At 43.5% G+C, this 24,676-nt stretch overlaps 1 protein-coding gene and 1 pseudogene across 1 annotated transcript; both read right to left on the reverse strand.

Moving 5' to 3' along the window:
• Positions 1-5,856: 5,856 nt before the first annotated feature.
• On the reverse strand, positions 5,857-6,783 carry LOC128846868 (olfactory receptor 10AG1-like). Its single transcript, XM_054046124.1, has one exon. It carries the CDS (start codon positions 6,781-6,783, stop codon positions 5,857-5,859), a length of 927 nt encoding a protein of 308 aa, XP_053902099.1.
• A 6,662-nt stretch (positions 6,784-13,445) lies between these two features.
• LOC128845995 (olfactory receptor 10A4-like) lies at positions 13,446-23,702 on the reverse strand (annotated as a pseudogene).
• Between the last annotated feature and the right edge of the window lie 974 nt (positions 23,703-24,676).

Consider the following 24,676-nt stretch of genomic DNA (forward strand, 5'->3'; position numbering starts at 1 on the left):
AGGAAGGGTGGAGTGTATAAGTACATGAGCATATGCCAGGAATGATACTAAGGATATCCCTAATGGTACATTGATTTATGTGGTTTGGAGCTTCCTTGTCTTTACTGACTGTGCTAATAAAAGTGGCTAAGGTTCATCCACAGTATCATCACAATGCATTCAGGGCCTGGGCAGGAGGCCTGGAATGTGTCAGAAATAGACTGTTAATTCTAGAATGTATTCCAGAGACTATTGTTTATGGTGTTCCCCAGGCCCATCATGTGAGGTTCCTTAATCCTTTAATACTCTCAATTTTCCCCAACTTTGTTACAGTTTCTGTTTCAGAAACTGTATGTGGTTCAAATTGAATGCAGTAATCAGTGGGTCAGGAAAGTGGCCAGTAAGGAGAGAGCACCCCAGAGTGGGGACATCCTAGCTCCTCTCCTGAGTGACCCACAATGAGACTGGTGGTTCAGCCGTGAAGGGATCCTGAGCCCAGCTTTATCAGGGTTAGGAGGACTCCACTCTATGGAAGAGAGGAAGGGGTGTTCTCGATGTCAAGCAGTAAAGGGAGTCAGGGCAGGGACTCAGATACTTTCACCATACGATTCCAACAGGGTCAGATAGAAGCCAGGAAAATTCCCCATGATAGAAGGACCTAAATCCTTATAAAAGTCAAATCCAAGCGTTCAAGGACTAACTGATTTATTACCTAGGGAAATGTCCACTACAGTTAATGGGGCTACTCGGATGAGTCAGAATCAGGCCCAAAGATTCACACACCATTGAATTTTGATCCCATGTCGTAGCCCATTGTCCCTCAAACCTAATGTGAGTGCATAATTATCATAGATTTGACATCATACAGCTTGCCCCATGGATAAGTGTTAGTTCCTGGAGAAGGCATAAACCCCTCCCACTGCTGCTTCACCAACTGTAATGGCCCCTTAACCTCGCGGCCATACACAAGTTCAAATGGTGAAAACTCTAAACTGGGATGTGGTACAGCCCTGTAGGCAAAAAGCAACTGCTGTAACACTAGGTCCCAATCACTGGAGTGTTCATTTACAAATTTACGTATCATGGCCCCCAAAGTTCCATTAAACCTCTCCACCAGGCCATTGGTTTGATGGTGGTAAGGGGTGGCAACCAAGTGATTCACCCCATGAGCTTCCCATAGGTTTTTCATGGTCCCTGCCAGGAAATTAGTTCCCAAATCTGTAAGGATGTCGGAGGGCCAACCTACCCTGGCAAAAATGTCTGCTAATGCCTGGCACACACTTTTAGCCCTGGTGTTGCTTAAGGGTACTGCTTCCGGCCATCGGGTAGCAAAATCCATTAAAATCAGGATGTACTGCTTTCCTTTGGGTGTCTTCTTTGGGAAAGGACCCAGAATATCCACAGCTACTCGCTGAAATGGGACCTCAATTATGGGGAGTGGCTGGAGAGGCGCTTTGACCTGGTCTTGGGGCTTTCCCACTTGTTGGCATACCTCACAAGACCGGACATAATTAACAACGTCCTTGCCCATTCCCTCCCAGTGGAAGGACTTCCCCAACCGGTCTTTGGTTCTATTCACCCCAGAATGGCCACTGGGATAATCATGGGCTAAGCTCAAGAGCTTTACCCGATACTTAGTGGGAACTATCAACTGTCTTTGAGGGTGCCAGTCTTCCTGGTGCCCACCAGAAAGAGTCTCCTTGTATAAAAGTCCTTGTTCTACCACAAACTGGGATCGGTTAGAAGAGCTGAGGTGTGGTGGGGTGCTCTGTGCCACCACCCAAGCTTTCTGAAGGCTGTCATCTGCTTCCTGCTTGGCCTGGAACTGTTCCCTTGATGCTGGAGACATCAGTTCCTCCTTGGACTGTGGACCTGGGCTTGGTCCCTCTGGAAGCGATGCAGGTGCTGGGGCTGTTTCTGTTGACTGTGAACCGCTGTCCGCTGATGCACTATGTTGTATTTTAGACTCTGGCTGATCCTCTTGGATAGGGTTATCTGCTGCTTCTGCCAGTTCAGGCTCGCTAGTGCCCTCTGGCGTTGGAGTTGTAGACGGGTTTGCAAGCGCTGGACTCAGGGCTGGCAATGGTTCTGGTGCTGGTTGCATTGCCAGTTCCGGTTCTGGGACTGGCTTTGTTTGGGTCTCTGGGATTGGATCCACTACGGCTGTTGCAGTCGTTGGCAGGGGATCTGGTTCCACCACCATTGTTTGGGTCTCTGGTAACACAGACGGGGCCCTGGTGGACGGCTCAGGAACAGGGATGGGGGTGAAAGCTTGCTTACCCTTTGCTAGTTCCAGTTCATGCTTCCTTTCTTTTTCTCTCTCCTCCATCTCTTTTTCTTTCATCTCCATCTCTTTTTCTTTCAGCTCCATAGTTCTCTTGTGAGCCTCCTCTTTGGCTTTTTCCAGCTCCATCTCTCTTTTATGGGCCTCCTTTTTGGCTTTTTCTTCTCTTGCTCTCTGGTCTGTCTTGAGTTTTGTTAATTGAAGCAGTCTTTGATGATTTCTTTCATTTTCTTCTGCTTCTAGTTTGGCCAGTTCTATATTTTTAGCTACTTCTTTGGTAGTCATTTTCCTGTTTTCTTGTGCTGGGTCACCCACTCTGCAGTTGACTGAAACTGGGAAGCTCTCAGCTCTGGCTGCTGCTGAGTTAACAGAGACTTTCTAACTAGCTACTCCCGAGGATGTAAAAAGAAAAAAAAACAATTCAGCTTGTAAATTCCTTTTACCAGTCGTTTGCTTAATTGAACCCTTCTCTTAACAAAGGACCTGTTAAAAAAACTTAACACCTCTGCCTTCAGGCAAGGAGAGATAAGATATGCATCTATCTACTTCCAGCTTGGCTTTCCAAGCAGCTAGAAGGAAAAAGAAAAAAAATCTCACTGGCTTTTGGGTTTAAAATGATCCCACCGCGCTGCCACCATGTCAAGGCTGGATCCCCACTTTGAATTTTACGGTACAAATGTAGGGGCCTGCATGAAAACTTCTAAGCTTAACTACCAGCTTAGCTCTGGTTCTGCTGCCACCATTTCAATGGATTCCATTCCTGGGAAACCTTGAAAACCTTCACCAATTCCCTGGTGAATACAGATCCAAACCCCTTGGATCTTAAACAAGGAGAAATTAACTATTCCCCTCCTTCCTCCCACCAACTCCTGGTGAATCAAGATCCAACCCCCTTGGATCTAAAACAAGGAGAAATTAACCATTCCCCTCCTTACTCTCACCAACTCCTGGTGAATCACGATCCAAACCCCTTGGATCTTAAAACAAGGAAAAATCAATCAGGTTCTTAAAAAGAAGGCTTTTAATTAAAGAAAAAAGTAAAAATCATCTCTGTAAAATCAGTATGGAAATTAACCTTACAGGGTAATCAAACTTAAAGAACTCAGAGGACTCCCCTCTAGTCTCAGGTTCAAAGTACAGCAAACAAAGATAAACACTCTAGTAAAAGGTACATTTACAAGTTGAGAAAAACAAAGGAAAACTAACACACCTTGCCTGGCTATTTACTTACAAGTTTGAAATAGGAGAGACTTGTTTAGAAAGATGTGGAGAACCTAGATTAATGTCTGGTCCCTCTCAGTCCAGAGAACGAATACACTCCCAAACAAAAGACACAAACAAAAGCCTTCCCCGCCCAAGATTTGAAAGTATCTTGTCCCCTTATTGGTCCTTTAGGTCAGATGCCAGCCAGGTTACCTGAGCTTCTTAACCCTTTACAGGGAAAAGGATTTTGGAGTCTCTGGCCAGGAGGGGTTTTATAGTACTGTACACAGGACAGCTATTACCCTTCCCTTTATAGTTATGACACCTTCCAACCCTGATATTCTATGATTAAAAAATAAGCTTAGGGGGTCTTTCATGCGGGTCCCCACATCTGTACCCCAGAGTTCAGAGTGGGAAGGGAACCCTGACATACCCCATGTATGTTACTTACTAGGAATCTGTCTAGTAGCAGAATGGTAGCACTCCACCTCACAGATGGAGCTGATGAGGGAGGGTAAGAGGAAGAACTGGGGAGGAGATAGTCTGACAATAGAGTGACACGATAGGGAAGCTTCCTCACCATAGTCTCTAATGTTCAGGCTCAAACCGGGGGGGGGGGGTCTCATGAGCAGCTGTGCTGTCCCTCAAGAGGGAGTGCAATTGGTAACTGGGTTTCAACCCTAAACCCAATTCTAGAGAGTTATGGGGACCCAGTAGGCAAGGCCTTGATGGTGTGCCACCCCTTCCCACAGGCAACCTCTTCCTCTGGGTAATGCCAGCATGCTGAGAGATGGGTTGCTTCTCATCCCACTGAAATAACTTAGGGTGAGGTCAGGTCCCATTTTACCATACCCTGTCCCTAACCCCATAACACCTGGAAGTGGAGTCTCACTCTTCCCCAAGGCAGTATTGCAGTTGTAGTCTCGAGGTTGGATTGTGGCACTCATGATCTTCCTGACCAGAATACACCCAATTAAGTTCAGAGGCCCCTATGACAGGGGGGTGCATATACAAGTTATGAGATTATTATTACTGTTGTAATATTGGGTTTGTTCTTAAAACAGAGGGAAATGTGGTGTTGCTAGATCCAGGATTGCGAGCTGAGAGTTGTAGCATGTGTGTTTAGAGAACTATCAGGAATCAGGCAGCATAAGTGTATGTTTGTGCCATGGCTGGCATCAGAGGCTGCTGCGGCAACTGCTTCTGGAGCTGCTGGATTGTTGTCTTAATAAACCTTGTTGGATTTCACCCTTTTGGTCTCAGCACTCGCTACTCAGCAGTTGTTACCATACCAGAAGCCTGCAGCCCCAGACTGATGTTCCTTAAAGCTTATTCCCAAACTTATTCAGGACTGTATTCAATGCACAAGATGCTTACTGGATTGGGCCCTATAGGCGAGTTAGGTGGAGGAATGCTTAACTTCCCATGGTTAGTGCATCAGTTTGGGGCATGGGTGTCTGGACACCTACCAGGGAGCTGCAGTGTGCATTCTCAGAGGCAGAAACATAGGCACCTCAGGAACTTTTACTGCAAAGACATTGGCACTGAGATAATTTCGGTCCCTACAAAATTGGATGGCAGCTGAGTGGAGGTTTTGCGAATCCTGGGAAGGTCTGATTCTGGAACTTAGGCACCTACATCCCTCTGTGAATCTAGTCCCCAAATACTCATTTCCTTTTAGGTAATCCTAAATAGATAAAAGAAATTAACCCAGTTTTTGAAATCCTAGAGATTTGAATTTAAAATTAATCTTTTATTTAGTGTGATACCATGTAGTCTGCATTTAAAACATATTTCACATTGGCTTATATTTGAGGATACATATCGTTTCAGACTTTAATGCAGTTCTCCAGAAACTATAAGAAAGAAAGAAAGAAAGAAAGAAAGAAAGAAAGAAAGAAAATGTTCCCGATCAGAGTACATTATTTTATTACAATTGTGCTTGCTTTAGCAAATCCACTTTAATTGCAATTGTTACATTTTATCAAGAAAAAATATGTGGACCTCATACAAATGCAATATTAAGACATTTCTTTCTACCTGCTAGTTCCCTCAAGATAATATTTTCTTCTCTGTTCCTTCCAATACACATGATGGAGTTGGACATGAAAATCAAATCAAATCTTGAGGAATAGGGAACATATCCCGTTGAACATGTCTGAATGAATCTTTTCAGTTTGTCAGAGAGTCTCAAATGTTGTGTAATATGGAATGCATAATAATCAATAACATGTCTAGTAGACTCTCCAAGAAGTCTCAAATAGATCTTCAGAAATCTAGAATCTCTGTTGAGGAACCAGAAATGTATCTTAGGGGTTCTGAATTGCCTGGTGAATAATTAAGAGATATCTGGAACATTATTTGAGGAATATGTGGTGTATTTTATGGAATCATTTTCCACTTAATATTTTCCTTAGGGCAATTTTCACTTCCTTGTTCCTCAGACTATATATGAAGGGGTTAAACACTGGCGTCATAATGGTATAAAACAGAGAGAGCAGTTTGTCAGTGTCCACTGAACCCTTTGATTTGGGTTTTAAATACGCAATCATAACAGAGCCATAGAATAGAGTTACTACAGTGAGGTGTGAGGAGCAGGTGGAGAAGGCCTTGCATCTGCCCTGGGCTGAAGGCATCTTCATAATTGTGCTAGCGATTTTAATATAAGAAATAACAATGAAGAAAAAAGGGGTGATTATGAATAGCAGAACTGCAATAAACACAGCTATTTTATTCCTGAAGGTGTCCACACAGGACAGTTCCAGCAGAGGGGGGATGTCACAGAAAAAATGGTTAATTTCACGAGACTCACAGAAGGGCAAAGAAAATACCAAATACGTCTGCCCAAAATGTGCCAGGATGTTGACAAGCCAGGACCCAGCTACCATGCTAGCACAGACCTCACTGTTCACAATAAGTGTGTAATGCAAGGGGTTACATATGGCAACGTAGCGGTCAAAGGCCATGGCTGCCAGTAGAAAACACTCTGTACCACCTAATAAAAGCGAGAAATACATCTGGGCAGCACAGCCGATGAATGAGATTTTTCCATCCTCTGCCAGGCAATTGGCCACCATCTTGGGTAGGGTGACTGAGGTGTAGCAGATCTCCACAAAGGATAAGTTCCTGAGGAAGAAATACATGGGGGTGTGCAGGGTGGAGTCCAGCATTGTGACAAAGACAATGACACCATTCCCGATCAGAATCACCATGTAGATGATCAAGAAGACCACGAAGAGCAAACCCTGCAGGTTTGTGAGGTTGGAGTATCCCAAGAGGATGAATCCAGATGTTGTGGTGTAATTTCCACTCACCATTGGATGGCTATATGACTCTGCAGAGACAACAAAGGCAGTAGACATGGGTATGCCCCTGAGGAGCCTGTTGGCCTATAAATCTCTCAAAAATGTGAAATCACACATCTCAGATGTTATAGATAAAAACCTGCATAGAGACCCACACCCTTATGACTGGGTTAGTCACATATTCTGGCTAAGAGATGTACAGAAATATAATTAGAACTGCATAACTTTTTGTCAAAGGCCTAATACTGATATCATTCTCTCCGAGGTCCAATGACCTGGATCCTGTTTTTTCAGAGCAGGAAGATGGGGTTTTACCTAGAGCTGGCAGACATTTTTTCAACAACAAACAAAACCCCTGAAAAATATGATTTTGACAAAAAAAAAAAGAAAGAAAAAGTTGAAAAAAGCGAGGGAAAAAAATAGGAAAATTTGGGAGTAAAAATACCTTATTGTTGTTTAAAACTTTTTGTCCCAATAGAAAAGTCTGAAAAGGATTTAAAATGTGAGAAGTGTTAATTTTGCTCACATTTCATACCTTTAAAAATCTCTTCCCCTTTTTGATATTGGGGTGAAAAAGGGAAATCGGTAAAATGTGAAAATGAGTTTTCCCCATTTTGTCTCATTTTTTTCCTCTTTTTCTTTCACTTCAGCAAGTTTATTGCTCCACAGAGTCCAGGTCTCTCTCTTCAGAAGTACTTATCCTTTTCATTTGCCCTTTACTTATCTTTATCAGTTTCCATGTTTACAAGGAATACCCCAATGTCAACTGCACCCAAATCCCTCTAACAGGAAGAGAATCCCAAATAAAGGCAATGTTGGCCATGCTTAATCTACACGTACGAGTAGCAAATTCAACTACTTTGGGCATCTAACAAAGAAAGGTCTATCACGATCCAATAGCTAGAAGTTGAAGCAGACTAGAAATAAGGCCTATTTTTTTTTCAAATGAGAGTAATTAACTATTGGATCCCCCTACCAAGGGTCATGGCAGATTCTTCATCACTGACAATTTTTAAATCAAGACAGGATGTTTTTCTAAAAGATCTAGTCTAGGAATTGCTTTAGGAGAACTCTAGGTCTGTTTTGTACAGGAGGTCAGATTAGATGGTCACAATGGCTCCTTCTGGCCTCTGAATCTATGACTGATTTGAACCGTTCATGGTAGTGAGTGCTATACCCTGGAGATAAGTGCTTTTGGAATCAAGCTCTGAACATACATTCTGGATTTTCATAAAGGCCTACACGAGTTTGGTGAGCAACACCTAATGAAATTCAGTTTGATCTGGGTGCCTAACTCGCTTACTATCCTTTGAAATTCCCAACCAGGATTCTGCCCACTCACCCTTACAATGAGTAACTCCTGACTCCAGTAGTTCTTCTGACCTATCTCTACTCAGACATTAAGGTCCTACTCCATGAGAAGGACGATGGAAGATTCTGGTGCTTGAAGAATTTCACGTAAAACATACTTTATTAATTGAAGCTGAAAATAAAAATAAAAATGTTAAGTGTGACAGTGAAATTGGGAATCAAAAAGAGAAAGGATATGAGGAAGGCCACAAAAGAAATGCACAAAATTCTGTAGGGGGAAAACTCAATGAAGGAAAATACTAGATCTTCAAAAAAATGGAAAAACGTTATTTCTCAGAAATTTTGTGAATGTGTTTTGTTCTGTTTTGATCAGTTAATAGGATTGTTGTTGTGTTTCAAAATTTGAAATTTTGAACTATAAAGAAAAATTTGAAAAAAATCCCAAGAATTTTTTGCATTTTTTCACCAATTCCAGGTGAAAACAATTGTTTTAAATGAATACAAGTATAAGAAAACAATTTTTTTTCTAAATCCTGTTTCCCCTGTCCAGTTTCACCACTTTTCTGTCTACACTACTGCAGATGACTAATATTATTCCCCAAAATAGTCCAGTTGACTTCTGAAATATCAATAAACACTTGTTTTTTTCTGTTTTATGAGTACAGTAGAACCTCAGAGTTACGAACACCAGAGTTATGAACAGACCAGTCAACCACATGCCTCACTGGGAACAAGAAGTACGCAGTCAATGTTCAGGTATAAACTTTTGAAAGAACAACTATGACATTTTGTTCAGTTATGAACATTTCCAACCTGTTCCCAAGGTGTTCATAACTATGAGGTTCTACTGTACAAGGCAAAACACTGTCCATTGAAACTTAATGAGTCTGCTCTCAGTTATTTTGGTGTAAATCTAACCTGGCTTCACTAACAATGAGGTTGCCCCGTGGCTAGTATATCAAATTAAATTCCTCATCGCACAAGTTCTATTTCTGGTTGTCTCATTTCTCTATCTCTAAAACAGGGCTATTGTTTGTTTTGGCTGATATTTTTGAAACCTCAGGCACAAATGCACAAAAATACACATCTGTGTGCACACACAACTATACATAGGAAGACTTAGGGGCACACTGACTGATAGGAAGACCTAAGCAAAAATGTGTTACCTTTCACACACAAACAAAGCAAACGTGCAATTTACGAACATAGATAAAAGCATACATGTACACGGGGTCAGAGACACTACACACACACACCAATACATATACATTGCACATGCTTCCTAAAACCTATGTATAGATAGATGCAAAGATACTTTTGCAGGACCTGTAACACAATCACAGCCAGACTCACAAATATACCTCCCCCCACACTGCAAATGTACTTTCATTTTTTCTAACACACATTTGTTATAAATATACACAGGGACTTTCACAAACACATAAAGATTACTACAAGCACACACAGCAATTACTGTGAAATACACCCATGGACTCACCAACTAATACCTTTGCAGAAACTCACATATTCAAACACAGGATCCCAAAGTATATCCCCATACACTCTATCTATCTATCGATCTATCAATGGTGGTGAGACATGAAAAAAGTAAGGTATACAAATTTGGTTTCAGGTTGCAATTTTCAAAATTTCCTGAGAAAAGTGTAGGCATCACATTTTTGTGAACATTGTAGTTTCAACCAATCAGAATTTTCTAATGAAAGAAACTCACAGAAAAAGTCATGACTAGCCTATACTTTAGCCTATACTTATCTATCAATCTTGAATTGCATGTAACAGCTGCATGAAATGATGTAAAGTTAATAAACATGTGTAATCTCATTCACATGATGACAACAGGATTACTTGCATGAATTAAAAAGTTACTCATGGGCATCAGTTTTGTAGGCTCAGGTCACAAAATATAACTTCTTGAAGCTCAGTCAAACACGTCAGACCAGGTATTGAACTGCTTCATGGAGTTTTAGAATGACTAAGGATAAGAATATCAAAATTATATATGCCAGGTATGGTCTCTCAGCCTCTTCTTTTGACACAACCCAAATTATAAAGAATAATATTTTTGGTAGAGTTAACTGGGAAAAATTCTTGGTAAAATGAATAAGAGAGTTCTACCTCCTTCAGGAGCAAAGACTCAATGGGAGCAAGGTCCATTAGTCCACAATTCCAGTAAGAGGCATTCCTCCGCACTACACTCTTTGGCCTCGTCCCTGCTTTGACCTCTTTTGGAAAACACATGCATGTCTTTAGAAGAACTTTCCATCAGTTTCTCCCCACTTCCCTATATACTGGTAGCCAGTCACCTCTGACGGAGTGGTAGAGCAGAGGGCACTGGTTACATTGTTGCTCATCCATTTCCCAAAGGGCATTGTTTCCAATGTTAGAAACTGAATCAGTATGATACCAGGGGACTTGGTCTCATTAGCTGCATCCGAGCAGCGTCAAAAACAGTTCTAGGAACTTTACAGTGACACTAGCCAAATTCAGCAGTGAGTGGAACCTTCTCACTGCCCCACAACCAGCCCTGACCCCGAAGCTCCAATCACTGCTCGGGGGGTCTGAAATTCTAAGGTTCAAACACTGCATAGGACACATGTTGTGATTCCTTACAGTTGTATGTTATTGGAAATCTAACTGTCTGTGGGAGAGCAGTGGTGTCAGTCAAGTCAAGGTCATTAAAAGCAGGTAACACACTGTTCACATTCTTGTAGAATTTATGTTCCTGATTCAGGAAGTCACTCAAATAGGTGCTGAGCCTTTAGCACGTGACGAGTCCCACTGACTTCAATTAGACTAATCACATCCTTAAAGTAGGTTCATTTTTAAATTCTGTGATGAATTGGGGTCTATATTTGTTCTTTCTTTCTTTTTTTCCTTTCATCCCCAAGAATTATCATATGGATTGAATGCACATGCTCTGCTCTTCTTGTAGGGAAAAACTATCATGAGATCCAAATTTCACAATGGTCCTTTACCTCTATGTTGTGAGAAAATTAAATTTTCTATTCAGTCGGCCTCAGTTTTTAGAGGTAGGGCTCAAAATTCCCATTGCACTGGTTTGGCTTGGATCTAGAACTGCTCCAAAATACCCCCAACCTCTGTGCAAAAAATTGACATTTTTTCCATAATTTTTTTCAGTGGAACATGTTGGGGTTATTTTCTCAGAAACACAAAAAACTAGAACAGAATTTTTTTCCCCATTTCCTGTTGAAACCCCTCAAGGCAGCTTTCTAGAGGCACATTTGGTTCACAACAAGCTGGAGTGTAAATCTGTCCTGCACTAGCAGTTTTTTGCTGCCCCAAGCAAAAAAATTTTCCTGAGCCCCTCCCGGCCCTGCCCCAACTCCACCCCTTTCCCGCCCCATTCCAACCTCTTCCCCAAATCCCTGGCCCCGCCTCCTCCCCTGGGCATGCCGCATTTCCCCTCCTACCCCTCACTCCCAGGCAAGCCTGGGAGGGAGGGGGGAGAAGCGGAGCAGCGGCGCGCTCTGGGGAGGAGGCAGAGGTGGAGCGGAGGTGAGCTGGAGGGGGAGCGGTTCCTCTGCCCCCCCAGGGTTACTTCCTGCGGCCCTCCTCACGCCCCACACCGCCGCAGCTCACCTCCGCTCCACCTGCTCCCTGAGCACACCGCCACCACTCTGCTTCTCCCCGCTCCCTTCCAGGCTTGCTGCAAAACAGATGATTCGCGCAGCAAGCCTGGGAGGGAGGGGAGAGAAGCAGAGTGGCGGCGAGCTCGGGAGAGCAGGTGGCAGTGGAGTGGAGGTGAGCTGCGGGGGGAGCGGTTCCTCTGCCCCCCTGGGTTACTTCCTGTGGCCCTCCCCGTGCCGCCCGCCGCCGCAGCTCACCTCCGCTCAGGGCCAGCTCCTGGCTTTTTGCACCCCAAGCAAAAAAAAAAAAAGGTGCCGGAGTGCCGCCCCTTGGAAAGTGCCACCCCAAGCACATGCGTGGAGCACTGGTGCCTAGAGCTGGCCCTGTGCACTAGCCTCCTGCACAGTAAGTGTCCATATAGAACCTTCTGGGGTGCATTAAAAGTTCTACAGTGTGCTTCAACTCATTTCTAAGCAGGGTGAATGAGTGAATGAAAAAATGCACCAAAAAAGAGTTTGTCAGATTAATCCAACAACCTTCCCTTAAAAGGGAAAAGAGAAAAGGGGAGGGGGGGGATGAAGGGGAAGAGAAAAGGAGAAGAAAAGAAGAGAAGAACAAAGGAAAAGAGGGAAAACAATGGAAAAGGTAGAAAGAGGCAGGGAAAGAGAGAAATTCAATAAAAAAATGAAAAAAGAAGAGAGAGAAAAGTCAAAAAGGTCAGAAGATAGAGAAAAAATAAAATAATTGTCACAGTGCTCTGAGTGAACCAGCTCCAGGTGTCCGGCGTTGAGCCTTCATCTTTCTGGGTTGGACTCCTGTGATTCTCCCTTTCCCAGACCAGAGTCCCTAGGCTGAAACACCCTGTGCATCAACCAGGATTACTCAGCAGGTCCAACTGAACTCGATACCAGCACATGTCCCCTCAGGGAGCTGTGACCAGTGGTGAACACAAGTTTCAGAGTAACAGCCGTGTTAGTCTGTATCCGCAAAAAGAAGAACAGGAGTACTTGTGGCACCTTAGAGACTAACAAATTTATTAGAGCATAAGCTTATCCGAAGAAGTGGGCTGTAGTCCACGAAAGCTTATGCTCTAATAAATTTGTTAGTCTCTAAGGTGCCACAAGTGGTGAACACAGTGTCCCAAAACAGCTGCCTTAAAACAAAATATTTTTCAACCTGAACAGTAGGAGTACAAAACACTAGAGAAAATTATTAAGAAAACAAAAGGCCTACACACCTTTATCTTACCTAAAGACTTGCCTACCCTTGGCAAAGCCCTTTGGTAGGCTAAGCTTCCTTGAGGAACCCCCAAACATTGAATGTCTGTGTGTGGGGGGGGGGCGGGCGGGGGGGGTTGTTTCTCCACCCAAACCCTCTCACCAAACTAGCCTTTCCTCTATTCAGGGAGCGTGTCTCTTTAATCTCTCTCAGTCTTTGATCTCCCTCCCTTCATAGTGGGAGGGATTCAGTCTTGGGAAAACTGGTCTGGCAGGCCCACTATGGGTTGGGGAAGGATATCTCAGTTAATTGTCATTGGTGTTTGCTGAGGAGTTCTTAACTGGGCTGTCCTCCATCTACCTGGTAGTTTCCTGACCACCCAACTATAGAATTAGCCCAACATATGAATACAAAAACACCTTTACAATATTCAGACAAACAGATCATACAGTGTTTTCATGAATTACTACAGGCAACTCCAAATCTATCACAACAATATGGGTTTTTTAAATTTTTTTTTACAAGTTAGAAAGAAATATTTTTCTGTCCATCATCCTTCACAGGGCTTCCTTTACCTCCTTATTCCTCAGGCTGTAGATCAAAGGGTTCAACATTGGGCACACCACCATATAGAACAAGGAAAGCAGTTTGTCCTTGTCGAGTGAGTAGCTAGATTTGGGCCTCAGATATGTCACAATGGCAGTTCCATAGAACAAAATGACCACGATAAGGTGGGGGGAGCAGGTGGAGAAAGCTTTGCTCCTGCCCGTGGCTGATGGAATACTGAGGATCGTATGGAGGATACGGACGCAGGACACCAGGATGAACAGGAAGGGGACCATGATAAAGGTGACAGCTACTTCATTACTGTAGGTGTCCGTGCAGCCCAGATTCAGCAGTGGGGGCAGGTAGCAGAAGAAATGGTTGATACTATTAGGTCCACAGTAGGGCAGAGTGAATACGAAAGTTGTCTGCCCTAATGACACCAGCACCCCAATGAGCCAGCACACAGCTGAGAACTGGAGACACACACCTCTGCTCATCATGGCCGTGTAGCGCAGAGGGAGACATATGGCCACATAAGGTCATACGCCATGGCAGCCAGCAGGCAGCACTCCGTGATCCCTGAGAAGGAGAAGAAATACATCTGCACGGCACAGCCCAGGCAGGAAATACTTGTGTCGTTGGAGAGGAAGTTCACCAGCATCTTGGGGATGGTGGACGAAGTGTAGCCAATTTCCAGAAAGGACAAATTCTGGAGGAAGAAATACATGGGGGAGCAAAGGGCAGGGTCTACTACCGTGATTGTGATAATGACGACATTGCCCACCAAGGTGATGAGTTACAACACCAGCACTGAGAAGAAAAGGGAGACCTGAACCTCCAAGAATTCAGAGAAAGACATGAAGAGGAACTGTGTCACAACTGAGTGGTTCCCATTAGCAATGTCCCCCTGTTGTTTTCCAGCTACAAATATAATAAAACCATTAATTCACTGGTTAATCTGGGAGAATCTCTCAGTATACACATATATAACCAATGACAAACATTTTCAATAGTGGACACTGATTCTGGGCGCTCCCATTTTTGGACACCCAATGTAAGACCGCTGGTAGTTGATTATCAGTGGGAATAAGACCCCTCAGCTCCTGTTGACTGGAATTAGAAAATCAGGCTCAAGGGGCTAGGTCACAAAGGGATTTAAACACCTAAGTGCCACTTTAGGTACCTAAATATCAGTATCAGGCCCTACTGGGATGCACAACCCCCCCCCCACTACGATGCCCCCAAACCCTGTAGGCACCTAAACTCACTGGTCACCTAAGTTTTAACAGTAACAGCTCCCTAGGCAGCTGAGTTTCTTCCTCTGAGCATGCATGCTGTTGTCTCGCTCTTGGTGTCCAGACACCTAAGCCCCAGAATAATGCGTGAACCTGGGGAAAGGAGGCATTCCTCTGCTTAGCTCACCTGTGAGGCCTGTTTTGGTAAGCGTGCTCAGAGCTCGCCTAACTACAGGAAACTGCTCCTTGCAGCCCCAACTTAAGTGCAGAACTCTGAGAGTGGGTGGGGCTTAGGGACACATCCCCTCCTTGGTATCGCCCATTGGCTATCTTAGGCAAGTGGCCATGCAGCACTCTGGCTTTTAGGAATCCCATTCTTAGGTTCCTGTCTCTTTCCACTCATTGCATAGGGACACTGGGCTTTGGGAATCCCGGGGATTGTTTAGGTGCCTAAGGCCCTCTGCAAATCTAGTCCCAGGTGTTCCAAATTGGGTGTCCAAAACCTGAAGCACTTAAAATCAGTGGCTAGTTCTGAGAATATCAGCCTGGATCTCCCTGTCCTGTAACATGAGGGGAGCATTCCTCTATCTAACATAGCTTCTAGCAAGTGGCAAGAGGCTTTTTTTCAGGCATAGAACTAGGTTAAATTCAATGGGAATTGGGTAGATAACAACCTTAGATTCTGTTACCTGGGATTTACAGAACCCATAGCAGTGGTAACTTAACTGTTTCACTCCAGGCAGTGTCAGGAATAAATCAATGGGAATACGACAGTTCCATCCAATGAAAGATTAATGCACGTAAGCATGTTCTATATAAAACTGCAGTTTATTAGATTTAAGCACACTGAGACATAAACAATAGGGTTAGGGTATCCCAAATATTTATCTAAAATCTGGAATGGAATTGAGTAATTAACAGCAGGTTCACAATGGCCAGTTGTTCACCCACCAGGGAGAAAAGGTGTCAGGAAAAACACCTCTTAAGCTGGCTTCAGAGCACTGCTCCAAAGTACATTATAACTAAAGATAACTAACTTCTACAAAACAAATAGGTTATAGTGACCCCTGCTAAATCATCAGTTTCCCTAACTTTCAATAAACTACTTATCAATAAGCATTCCTAACAATCTTAATCATAATAATACTTCTACAGCAAAGATGCCCAAATTTAAGGCTTCCATTCACTTATTTTCTTTCAGTCTCAATTATTAACTTTTTCTCTCCCCTCCTCCCATTCTGTCTAGCAGAAAGTGCCGGCTAGTTTTGACCTTGCCTCTAAAAGCCTGCTTCCAATTAACCCTATACTATGTGATGTTCTATTTTATTAATACATGGTGCTGAATGCACATAATATGGCTGCAATTAGCTTGATTACATTCTGGGGTACACACACACCTCAAATCCAGGGTAAGAGTTCCTCTGAAAATTCCACCTATATGTTATAATTCTTAGTATTATTCCTTAGAATAATGCCTAGGAGAGAGGAATAACACTAAGGGAGGCTGATGCCCCGCTCTCCCAAATCACGAGCAGTCATTTACACTAGTGGAAGGTGAATGCACAACGATTCCATCTCAATCTTATCCGCTCATTCCACTGGCTGGGGTGTTTGCACATCCAGTTGGAACGCAAGCCTCAGTGCGCTCTCCCCACGTGAACTCCCAGGCAAACTCTCGCTGTTAGCCTCTGCTGTTCGACCCTGGACTTCAGAAAAGCAGACTTTGACTCCCTCAGGGAACAGATGGGCAGGATCCCCTGGGAGAATAACATGAAGGGCAAAGGGGTCCAGGAGAGCTGGCTGTATTTTAAAGAATCCTTATTGAGGTTGCAGGAACAAACCATCCCGATGTGTAGAAAGAATAGTAAATATGGCAGGCGACCAGCTTGGCTAAACAGTGAAATCCTTGCTGATCTGAAACACAAAAAAGAGGCTTATAAGAAGTGGAAGATTGGACAAATGACCAGGGAGGAGTATAAAAATATTGCTCAGGCGTGCAGGAGTGAAATCAGGAAGGCCAAATCACACTTGGAGTTGCAGTTAGCAAGAGATGTTAAGAGTAACAAGAAGGGTTTCTTCAGGTATGTTAGCAACAAGAAGAAAATCAAGGAAAGTGTGGGCCCCTTACTGAATGAGGGAGGCAACCTAGTGACCGAGGATGTGGAAAAAGCTAATGTACTCAATGACTTTTTTGCCTCTGTCTTCATGCACAAGGTCAGCTCCCAGATTGCTGCACTGGGCAGTACAGCATGGGGAGAAGGTGACCAGCCCTCTGTGGAGAAAGAAGTGGTTCGGGACTATTTAGAAAAACTGGACGTGCACAAGTTCATGGGGCCGGATGCGCTGCATCCGAGGGTGCTAAAGGAGTTGGCGGGTGAGATTGCAGAGCCATTAGCCATTATTTTTGAAAACTCATGGCGATCGGGGGAGGTCCCAGATGACTGGAAAAAGGCTAATGTAGTGCCCATCTTTAAAAAAGGGAAGAAGGAGGATCCGGGGAACTACAGGCCAGTCAGCCTCACCTCAGTCCCTGGAAAAATTATGGAGCAGGTCCTCAAGGAATCAATTATGAAACATTTAGAGGAGAGGAAAGTGATCAGGAACAGTCAGCATGGATTTACGAAGGGGAAGTCGTGCCTGACTAACCTAATTGCCTTCTATGATGAGCTAACTGGCTCTGTGGATGAGGGGAAAGCAGTGGATGTGTTATTTCTTGACTTTAGCAAAGCTTTTGATACTGTCTCCCACAGTATTCTTGCCACCAAATTAAAGAAGTATGGGCTGGATGAATGGACTGTAAGGTGGATAGAAAGCTGGCTAGATCGTCGGGCTCAACGAGTAGTGATCAATGGCTCCATGTCTAGTTGGCAGCCGGTTTCAAGTGGAGTGCCCCAAGGGTCGGTCCTGGGGCCGGTTTTGTTTAATATCTTTATTAATGATCTGGAGGATGGTGTGGACTGCACTCTCAGCAAGTTTGCAGATGACACTAAACTAGGAGGCGTGGTAGATACACTAGAGGGTAGGGATCGGATACAGAGGGACCTAGACAAATTAGAGGATTGGGCAGAAAAAAACCTGATGAGGTTCAACAAGGACAAGTGCAGAGTCCTGCACTTAGGATGGAAGAATCCCATGCACTGCTACAGACTAGGGACCGAATGGCTAGGTAGCAGTTCTGCTGAAAAGGACCTAGGGGTCACAGTGGACGAGAAGCTGGATATGAGTCAACAGTGTGCTCTGGTTGCCAAGAAGGCTAACGGCATTTTGGGCTGTATAAGTAGGGGCATTGCCAGCAGATCGAGGAACGTGATCGTTCCCCTTTATTCGACATTGGTGAGGCCTCATCTGGAATACTGTGTCCAGTTTTGGGCCCCACACTACAAGAAGGATGTGGAAAAATTGGAAAGAGTCCAGCGGAGGGCAACAAAAATGATTAGGGGTCTGGAGCACATGACTTATGAGGAGAGGCTGAGAGAATTGGGATTGTTTAGTCTCCAGAAGAGAAGAATGAGGGGGGATTTGATAGCAGCCTTCAACTACCTGAAGGGGGGTTCCAAAGAGGATGGAGCTCGGCTGTTCTCAGTGGTGGCAGATGACAGAACAAGGAGCAATGGTCTCAAGTTGCGGTGGGGGAGGTCCAGGTTGGATATCAGGAAAAACTATTTCACTAGGAGGGTGGTGAAACACTGGAATGCGTTACCTAGGGAGGTGGTGGAGTCTCCTTCCTTGGAGGTTTTTAAGGCCCGGCTTGACAAAGCCCTGGCTGGGATGATTTAGCTGGGAATTGGTCCTGCTTTGAGCAGGGGGTTGGACTAGATGACCTCTTGAGGTCCCTTCCAACTCTGATATTCTATGATTCTATGATTCTATGATTCTATGTTGCTCACATGTAAATGACTATACAAAGGTGCAAGGCAGTGGAGCCACAGGACCAAAGTGAAGAAATGCACTAACGTGCCTGGGTAAAGAGCAATAATGTAGGGGGAAACAATTACATATAAAAATATTTGAAGATAATCATTTTTTAAAATTTACTAGTAGTTGCGAGCTTAGTGTGTTTAGTAACACTGAAGAAACCACACCTAGATGGCTATGAGTATTTAAGTTATGTTATGTCTCTATTGAGACAGGTTCCTTTGCGCATTGAATCCTTGCAACCTAAAAGACTCATAGAAGAGATAATAAAATTATCTGGAGTGGGAGGGGGTTGTGGTTTTGTTTTTCTAACCAAGGTAGAAAATGTATAGTTGGGTTTTCAATAGTGCTAACATTTTGGTGGAAAACATCTGTTTTGGAAAATAGAAACCCCAAATCTGAACATTTTTGGCCAAAAGCATTTCAGTTTTAGCCAAAAATGTTCAGTTTTCCAAAGTTTACAAGAAAAATCTGTTTTCTTGTTTTCAGGGATTTAGTGGTATAACAACAACAACACCTATCTATCTCATAGAACTGGAAGGGACCCCAGAAGGTCATTGAGTCTAGCCCCCTGCCTTCACTAGCAGGACCAAGTACTGATTTTTGCCCCAGATCCTTAAGTGGCCCCCTCAAGGATCAAACTCACAACGCTGGGTTTAGCAGGCCAATGCTCAAACCACTGAGCTATTCCTCCACAACATCAACAACAAAAATTGCCACCCAATTTTTTTACAGAAACAACATTTGCTTTTTTTGTCAAGATTCTCTTAATAAAAAACAAAACAAAACTATTTTCTGATCACCCGCTCTGAACAATTTTGACCTGATTCTGCTCTCACATCGTCTAAATCACGAAAGCATCACCTGATGTCTGTGTGCCAGATTCTGATCTCAGAAATACCTTTGATGGCAATATGACAATTTCTTGTCACACTTAGGCCTGGTCCCCACTAAGCCCCCACTTCGGACTAAGGTACGCAAATTCAGCTATGTTAATAACGTAGCTGAATTCGAAGTACCTTAGTCCGAACTTACCGCGGGTCCAGACGCGGCAGGAAGGCTCCCCCGTCGATGCCACGTACTCCTCTCGGCGAGCTGAGTACCGGCGTCGACGGCGAGCACTTCTGGGATCGATCCCAGAACATCGATTGCCTGCCGCCGGACCCTCCGGTAAGTGAAGATGGACCCTTACTCTAGTGTTTCTCCAAGCTACCTCCACAGAAATAAATGGAATTGCTACAGTCAAATTACAATGGTGTAAAATTGATGCAATTGAAGGTAGAATCCCACATTTGGTACTTAACAAACATGCTTTGGATTTTTAAAGGAGGCTGAGGGAGTTACTCATCTAACTCACATTGAATGACAATGATATTTAGGGACCTAAAGTAGAAATGGGGAAATAATAGATTTTTTGGTTTAGCCAAGAAAAAATGGTTATTTTGCTCTCAATCTCTACTACTGAGGTTGTTGCGCTTTGGACAAAAAATTAAATGGACATTGGGCCAAAGGAAGAGAATGACTCTATAGTCCAGTGATCAAGGTACCCATTTGAATCAGTCATAGAGAAGATCTGCATCTCTTACCTCTGGGGCGAGTGTCTTAACCACCAAACTATAGAATCATAGTCATTCTAGCAATGGAGTGTGGACTTGTGCGAGTGGTGAACAAGGGGTGTATGCTACAGTGAGGGACTATATGTGTTTGGGGTTATTGTGAGTGATGGTTGGGTTGTTGTGTGGGTAGTTTCAAAGTCCTCTGGCACACGGTCCAAGTAATCCACCATCTATTCAATCTCCCTCGTACAACCAATGAAACTGTCGCATGCAAATTATCTGGAGAGGAAGGGTGGTGATTGGTTGAGTTACCTCTAATATCAGAATGGTATAGGACTCTGGGCATGGCATAGATACGTGCCTTGTTGGTGCACAGAGTGTAATTTGTAAAGTCAAAATGGCTGAGAACTTAAAAATTGAACAGTAACAGATCGTGAATCTGAGTGATGATTGCCCCTTGTGATATTGTGAACAAAAGGAGCCCTCAACCATGCTTGTAGCTATTTTGATTCAATATAACTTAATTTTGATTGACCCAAACCAAATGTTTTGAACATTTTGCATTTTGATCCATAGGCGGGGAAATTGTTCTGATTTGAAATGAAAACAAATAAGTCAGACTTTCCTGTGGTATGGAAATAGCCAGTTTTAATCACCTTTTCACATTATCATAATACACAGAGATTTTAAAACATAGTCTGAATTAAAATCGCAAAAAATAAATACATAAAATAAACACATTTTTCTAAAATATTGAGGATCAATAAGTCTCCTATAAAATAATCATAAAAGAGCAAATGACACTCATCGAGTGGGAAGAGAGCAGATTTTGGAAATGGTGTATTGCATCTGGAATTTTCAAAATAGTCTATGGGAGGTGTTCAATTCACATTCAAAGAAATTTGGGTGCCTATCCCATTTAATCCCCTTTCAAAGCCCCAGACACCATAATTTATTTACAAACAACTAAGCTGACCTTACGTCAATGGGAGTTAGTCACCAGACCTGCTTAGGTGCTTTTGAAAATCTCAGTAGGTGTCTATGTGCATATTTAAGTACCTAAATACTTGTAATAATCTGGCATTTAGGCACTTTTGAAAAAACTTTCCTTTAGTCTCTCAGTATCCCAGTTACCCATCTGTGAAATGGGGTTAATAGCACTTCTCTACCTCACAGAATGTTGTGACAATGAATATGGGAAAGGGCTTGTCTTCACTGCAAGAGTTAGCTCGAGATAGTGAACTCAAGTTACTCCACTCAAGTAAGCCTAGCCAGCCTTGGAGTGCTGTGTACACATACCCTCACTGCAGCCAGCCTCGCTCCAGTGAGGGTACATCTACATTGCAGTCTGAGGTGTGACTGCAGCATGGGTTGAGATGTCCACACTAGCACAGCTAAAAATGGTGGTCTGGACAGGGTGGCACGGGCTTCAGTGCAGGCTGGAGAGTCTGTAGGTACTTGTGTAGCTAGTTAAGCTGCTTCATCTACACTGCTATTGATTGATTGATTGATTTTTAAAAGTTTCTATCAAGGCAACATTACAATAAAATGTTAACATACTAATGTACATTACATATTTCTATTCAGGGTCAATACAGTGGAGTCACATCTTACACGGGGGTTAGGTTCTAAAGTCAGCACATAAGGCGAAAATAACATATAGTCAAAATTACCCTTGAAAATTCCTTAAATTGCCCATAAAGTACATGGTTTTGTGTATACAACCCTGTACAGTAATATGTATAAATGTATAATGTATACAGTAATGTACAGTATATAATAAAGAGTACATATGCAAAATATAATTTTACAGTACTGTATTTTTAATTACGGGGTAATTACAGGGGGTAATTACAGTGGATCATCAGGGCTTGATGTTAATCCAGGAGGCAGAGGTGACGGAGAGCTTGGATGATGGAGAGCGAGTTGTAGACGAAGTGGTTGGCTCTGATTCAGCTCGAGAAGTTGATTGTGTAGGCTCATCTGCTGCTGGTTGTTTTTCCTTGAAAAACATGGTGATCAGCAACTGTCACTGTTGTCTTTTGAGCTGCTCAAACATTTCTTGATACGGTCTCAAATCATCCATAATACTATGTGTGATTTTGAGACTTTGTTCCATAGAGGGATCATATTCAGAAATTAAATAATTCAAGTGTTTTTCAGCAAATTTATAAAGATTCCAACTTGCTGGCTCTTCCTGTTCATCGTCATCATCTTCATCTTCTGTAGATGATTTTATCAGTTCCTCTAACTCTTCGTTAGTCAATGTTTCTCTATGGCTCTCAATTAATTCTTCAATTTATTCCTCAAGGATGTCGATGAAGCCATCACCACCCACTTGCCTGGCCACCTGAACAATGTGTTTTACTTCTTTGTCAATGGTTGGGAAACCCTTAAAATCACACCTTGATCAAGAGGTTGGAGGATGAAGGTGGTATTGGGGGGGAGAAAGACGACTTCAACGTTGTTATGTACAAATCGGAGTGCTACAGGGTGGCCAGAAGCATTGTCTATGATCAGCAACACTTTAAAGTCAAGTCCTTTCTCCTCGAGGTACCGCTTGACCTCCAGAATGAAACACTTGTGGAAGCAATCCAGAAATAATGCTGCCAGCACCCAAGCCTTTTTATTTGATTGCCAGAACACAGGCAGGAGATTTTTGTTCTTGCCTTTTAGGGCATGGGGATTTGCAGCCCTGTAGAGCAAGCCCGGCTTTATTAAATGCCCAGCCGCATTGCCACAAAACAACACAGTCACATGGTCTTTAGCTGCTTTGAAGCCAGGGGATGTCTTTCTGGGTACGTCTTCACTTACCGGAGGGTCCGGCGGCAGGGAATCGATGTTCTGGGATCGATCCCGGAAGTGCTCGCTGTTGACGCCGGTACTCCAGCTCGCCGAGAAGAGTACACGGCATCGACGGGGGAGCCTTCCTGCTGTGTCTGGACCCGCGGTAAGTTCGGATTAAGGTACTTCGAATTCAGCTACGTTATTAACGTAGCTGAATTTGCGTACCTTAGTCCGAAGTGGGGGGTTAGTGGGGACCAGGCCTCTGATTTCAAAATGTAAGTGCGGTTGGGCGTTTTTTTTCAGAAGAGCCCAGTCTTGTTCCAGAAAATAGCCCTTTTCTTTTATGATTTTCTTTAATTGCTTTTGCTGCCTCTTCATTGGCAGATTCAGCTTCACCAGCAGTCTACACGTTTTTCAGGTTGAAGCGGTGCCTAAAACTGTTAAGCCAACCTTGGCTGGCTTTGAATTCCTTCTCATAAGAAGGCTGTCCCTCTTCGGCAGGAGGTTTGAACAGCACGTAGAGGCTAAGAGCCTTTTCTTGCAATGTGTTGCCATCGATAGGCACACGTTTATGGTTCATGTCTTCCAGCCATAAATTTAATGCCTTTTCAGTCTTCACTGAAGTCTTATCACGCACCTGGCTCGTCACCTTAGCAGTTATTAGAGCACTTGATGTCACGGCTTGATGAATTTCTCTCTCTCGAATCTTGATGGCACAGATGCTAGATTCGTTGCAGCCATATTTATGCACCATGTTGGAGACCAACATACCATCTCTCAATAAGTCCAGCACAGCCAGATTTTCCTCCAGCATTGGAACAGATTGCTGTTTCTTCAGTTGAGCACCAGATGAAGTAGTTGGCTTGCATTTAGGGGCCATGTTGTATGAAAAATATGTATCTTTAAACACTAGAATCACACTCAGCATGGCGAGATGCTCACACTATGAGAGGCACGCGGGAACTGAGACAGACTGAGGGAACAGCAGATTCACGTCTCCCATCTCACACACACTCCGGGGCATATGCTCATTGAGTGGAATGGTGGGTGGAATTGCCTGCACTATTTACAGGTATCTTGTTGTTTTTCTTTTTTTTGCCGAGCGCGTATAGTTGAATTCGCATAAGTTAAATGCACGTATGATGCGACTCACCTGTACTACACATTACTTATTCAAAGAACTTGGCTAAAGATTCTGTCTCATTGGCTGAGGAGTCCTCTGCGTACACTGCAAGGGAGACCAAAAATCTTCCTACCTGTCCTCTCATTGCCACTTCTCTGGTGTACATGAAAACTTCTCCATTACAAGGATAGTCGATATTGTGGGGGACATGAGGGTCAGTTTGCACATAGACCAGTCCTTCATGCCCTGGCTGATGCCAATATAGGGTGCTAAAAAGGGGTTTCTTCTCCCCAGTCCTTCAGAGGAATCCAAGTCCCAATCTAGGCCTGAATTTGGCATCAAGATGCATCTATTTTGGAATTGTTTCACTTAATCCAAAGGGAACTGTTAACTTTCACCTGAACAAAACTGCAAACATCACTAGAGCTAGAATCATAGAACCATAGGGTTAGAAGGGATCGCAAGAGTAATCTATTCCAATCCCTCACCAAGATATAGTATTTCTTGTATCTAAACCATCCAAGACAGATGGCTATCCAGCCTCTTCTGGAAAACCTCCAGTGAAGGAGCTTCCACGAGTTCCCTAAGCAGTCTGTTCCATTTCC

This window comes from Malaclemys terrapin, chromosome 12, assembly GCF_027887155.1.
Source record: "Malaclemys terrapin pileata isolate rMalTer1 chromosome 12, rMalTer1.hap1, whole genome shotgun sequence".
NCBI classification, from domain to species: domain Eukaryota; kingdom Metazoa; phylum Chordata; order Testudines; family Emydidae; genus Malaclemys; species Malaclemys terrapin.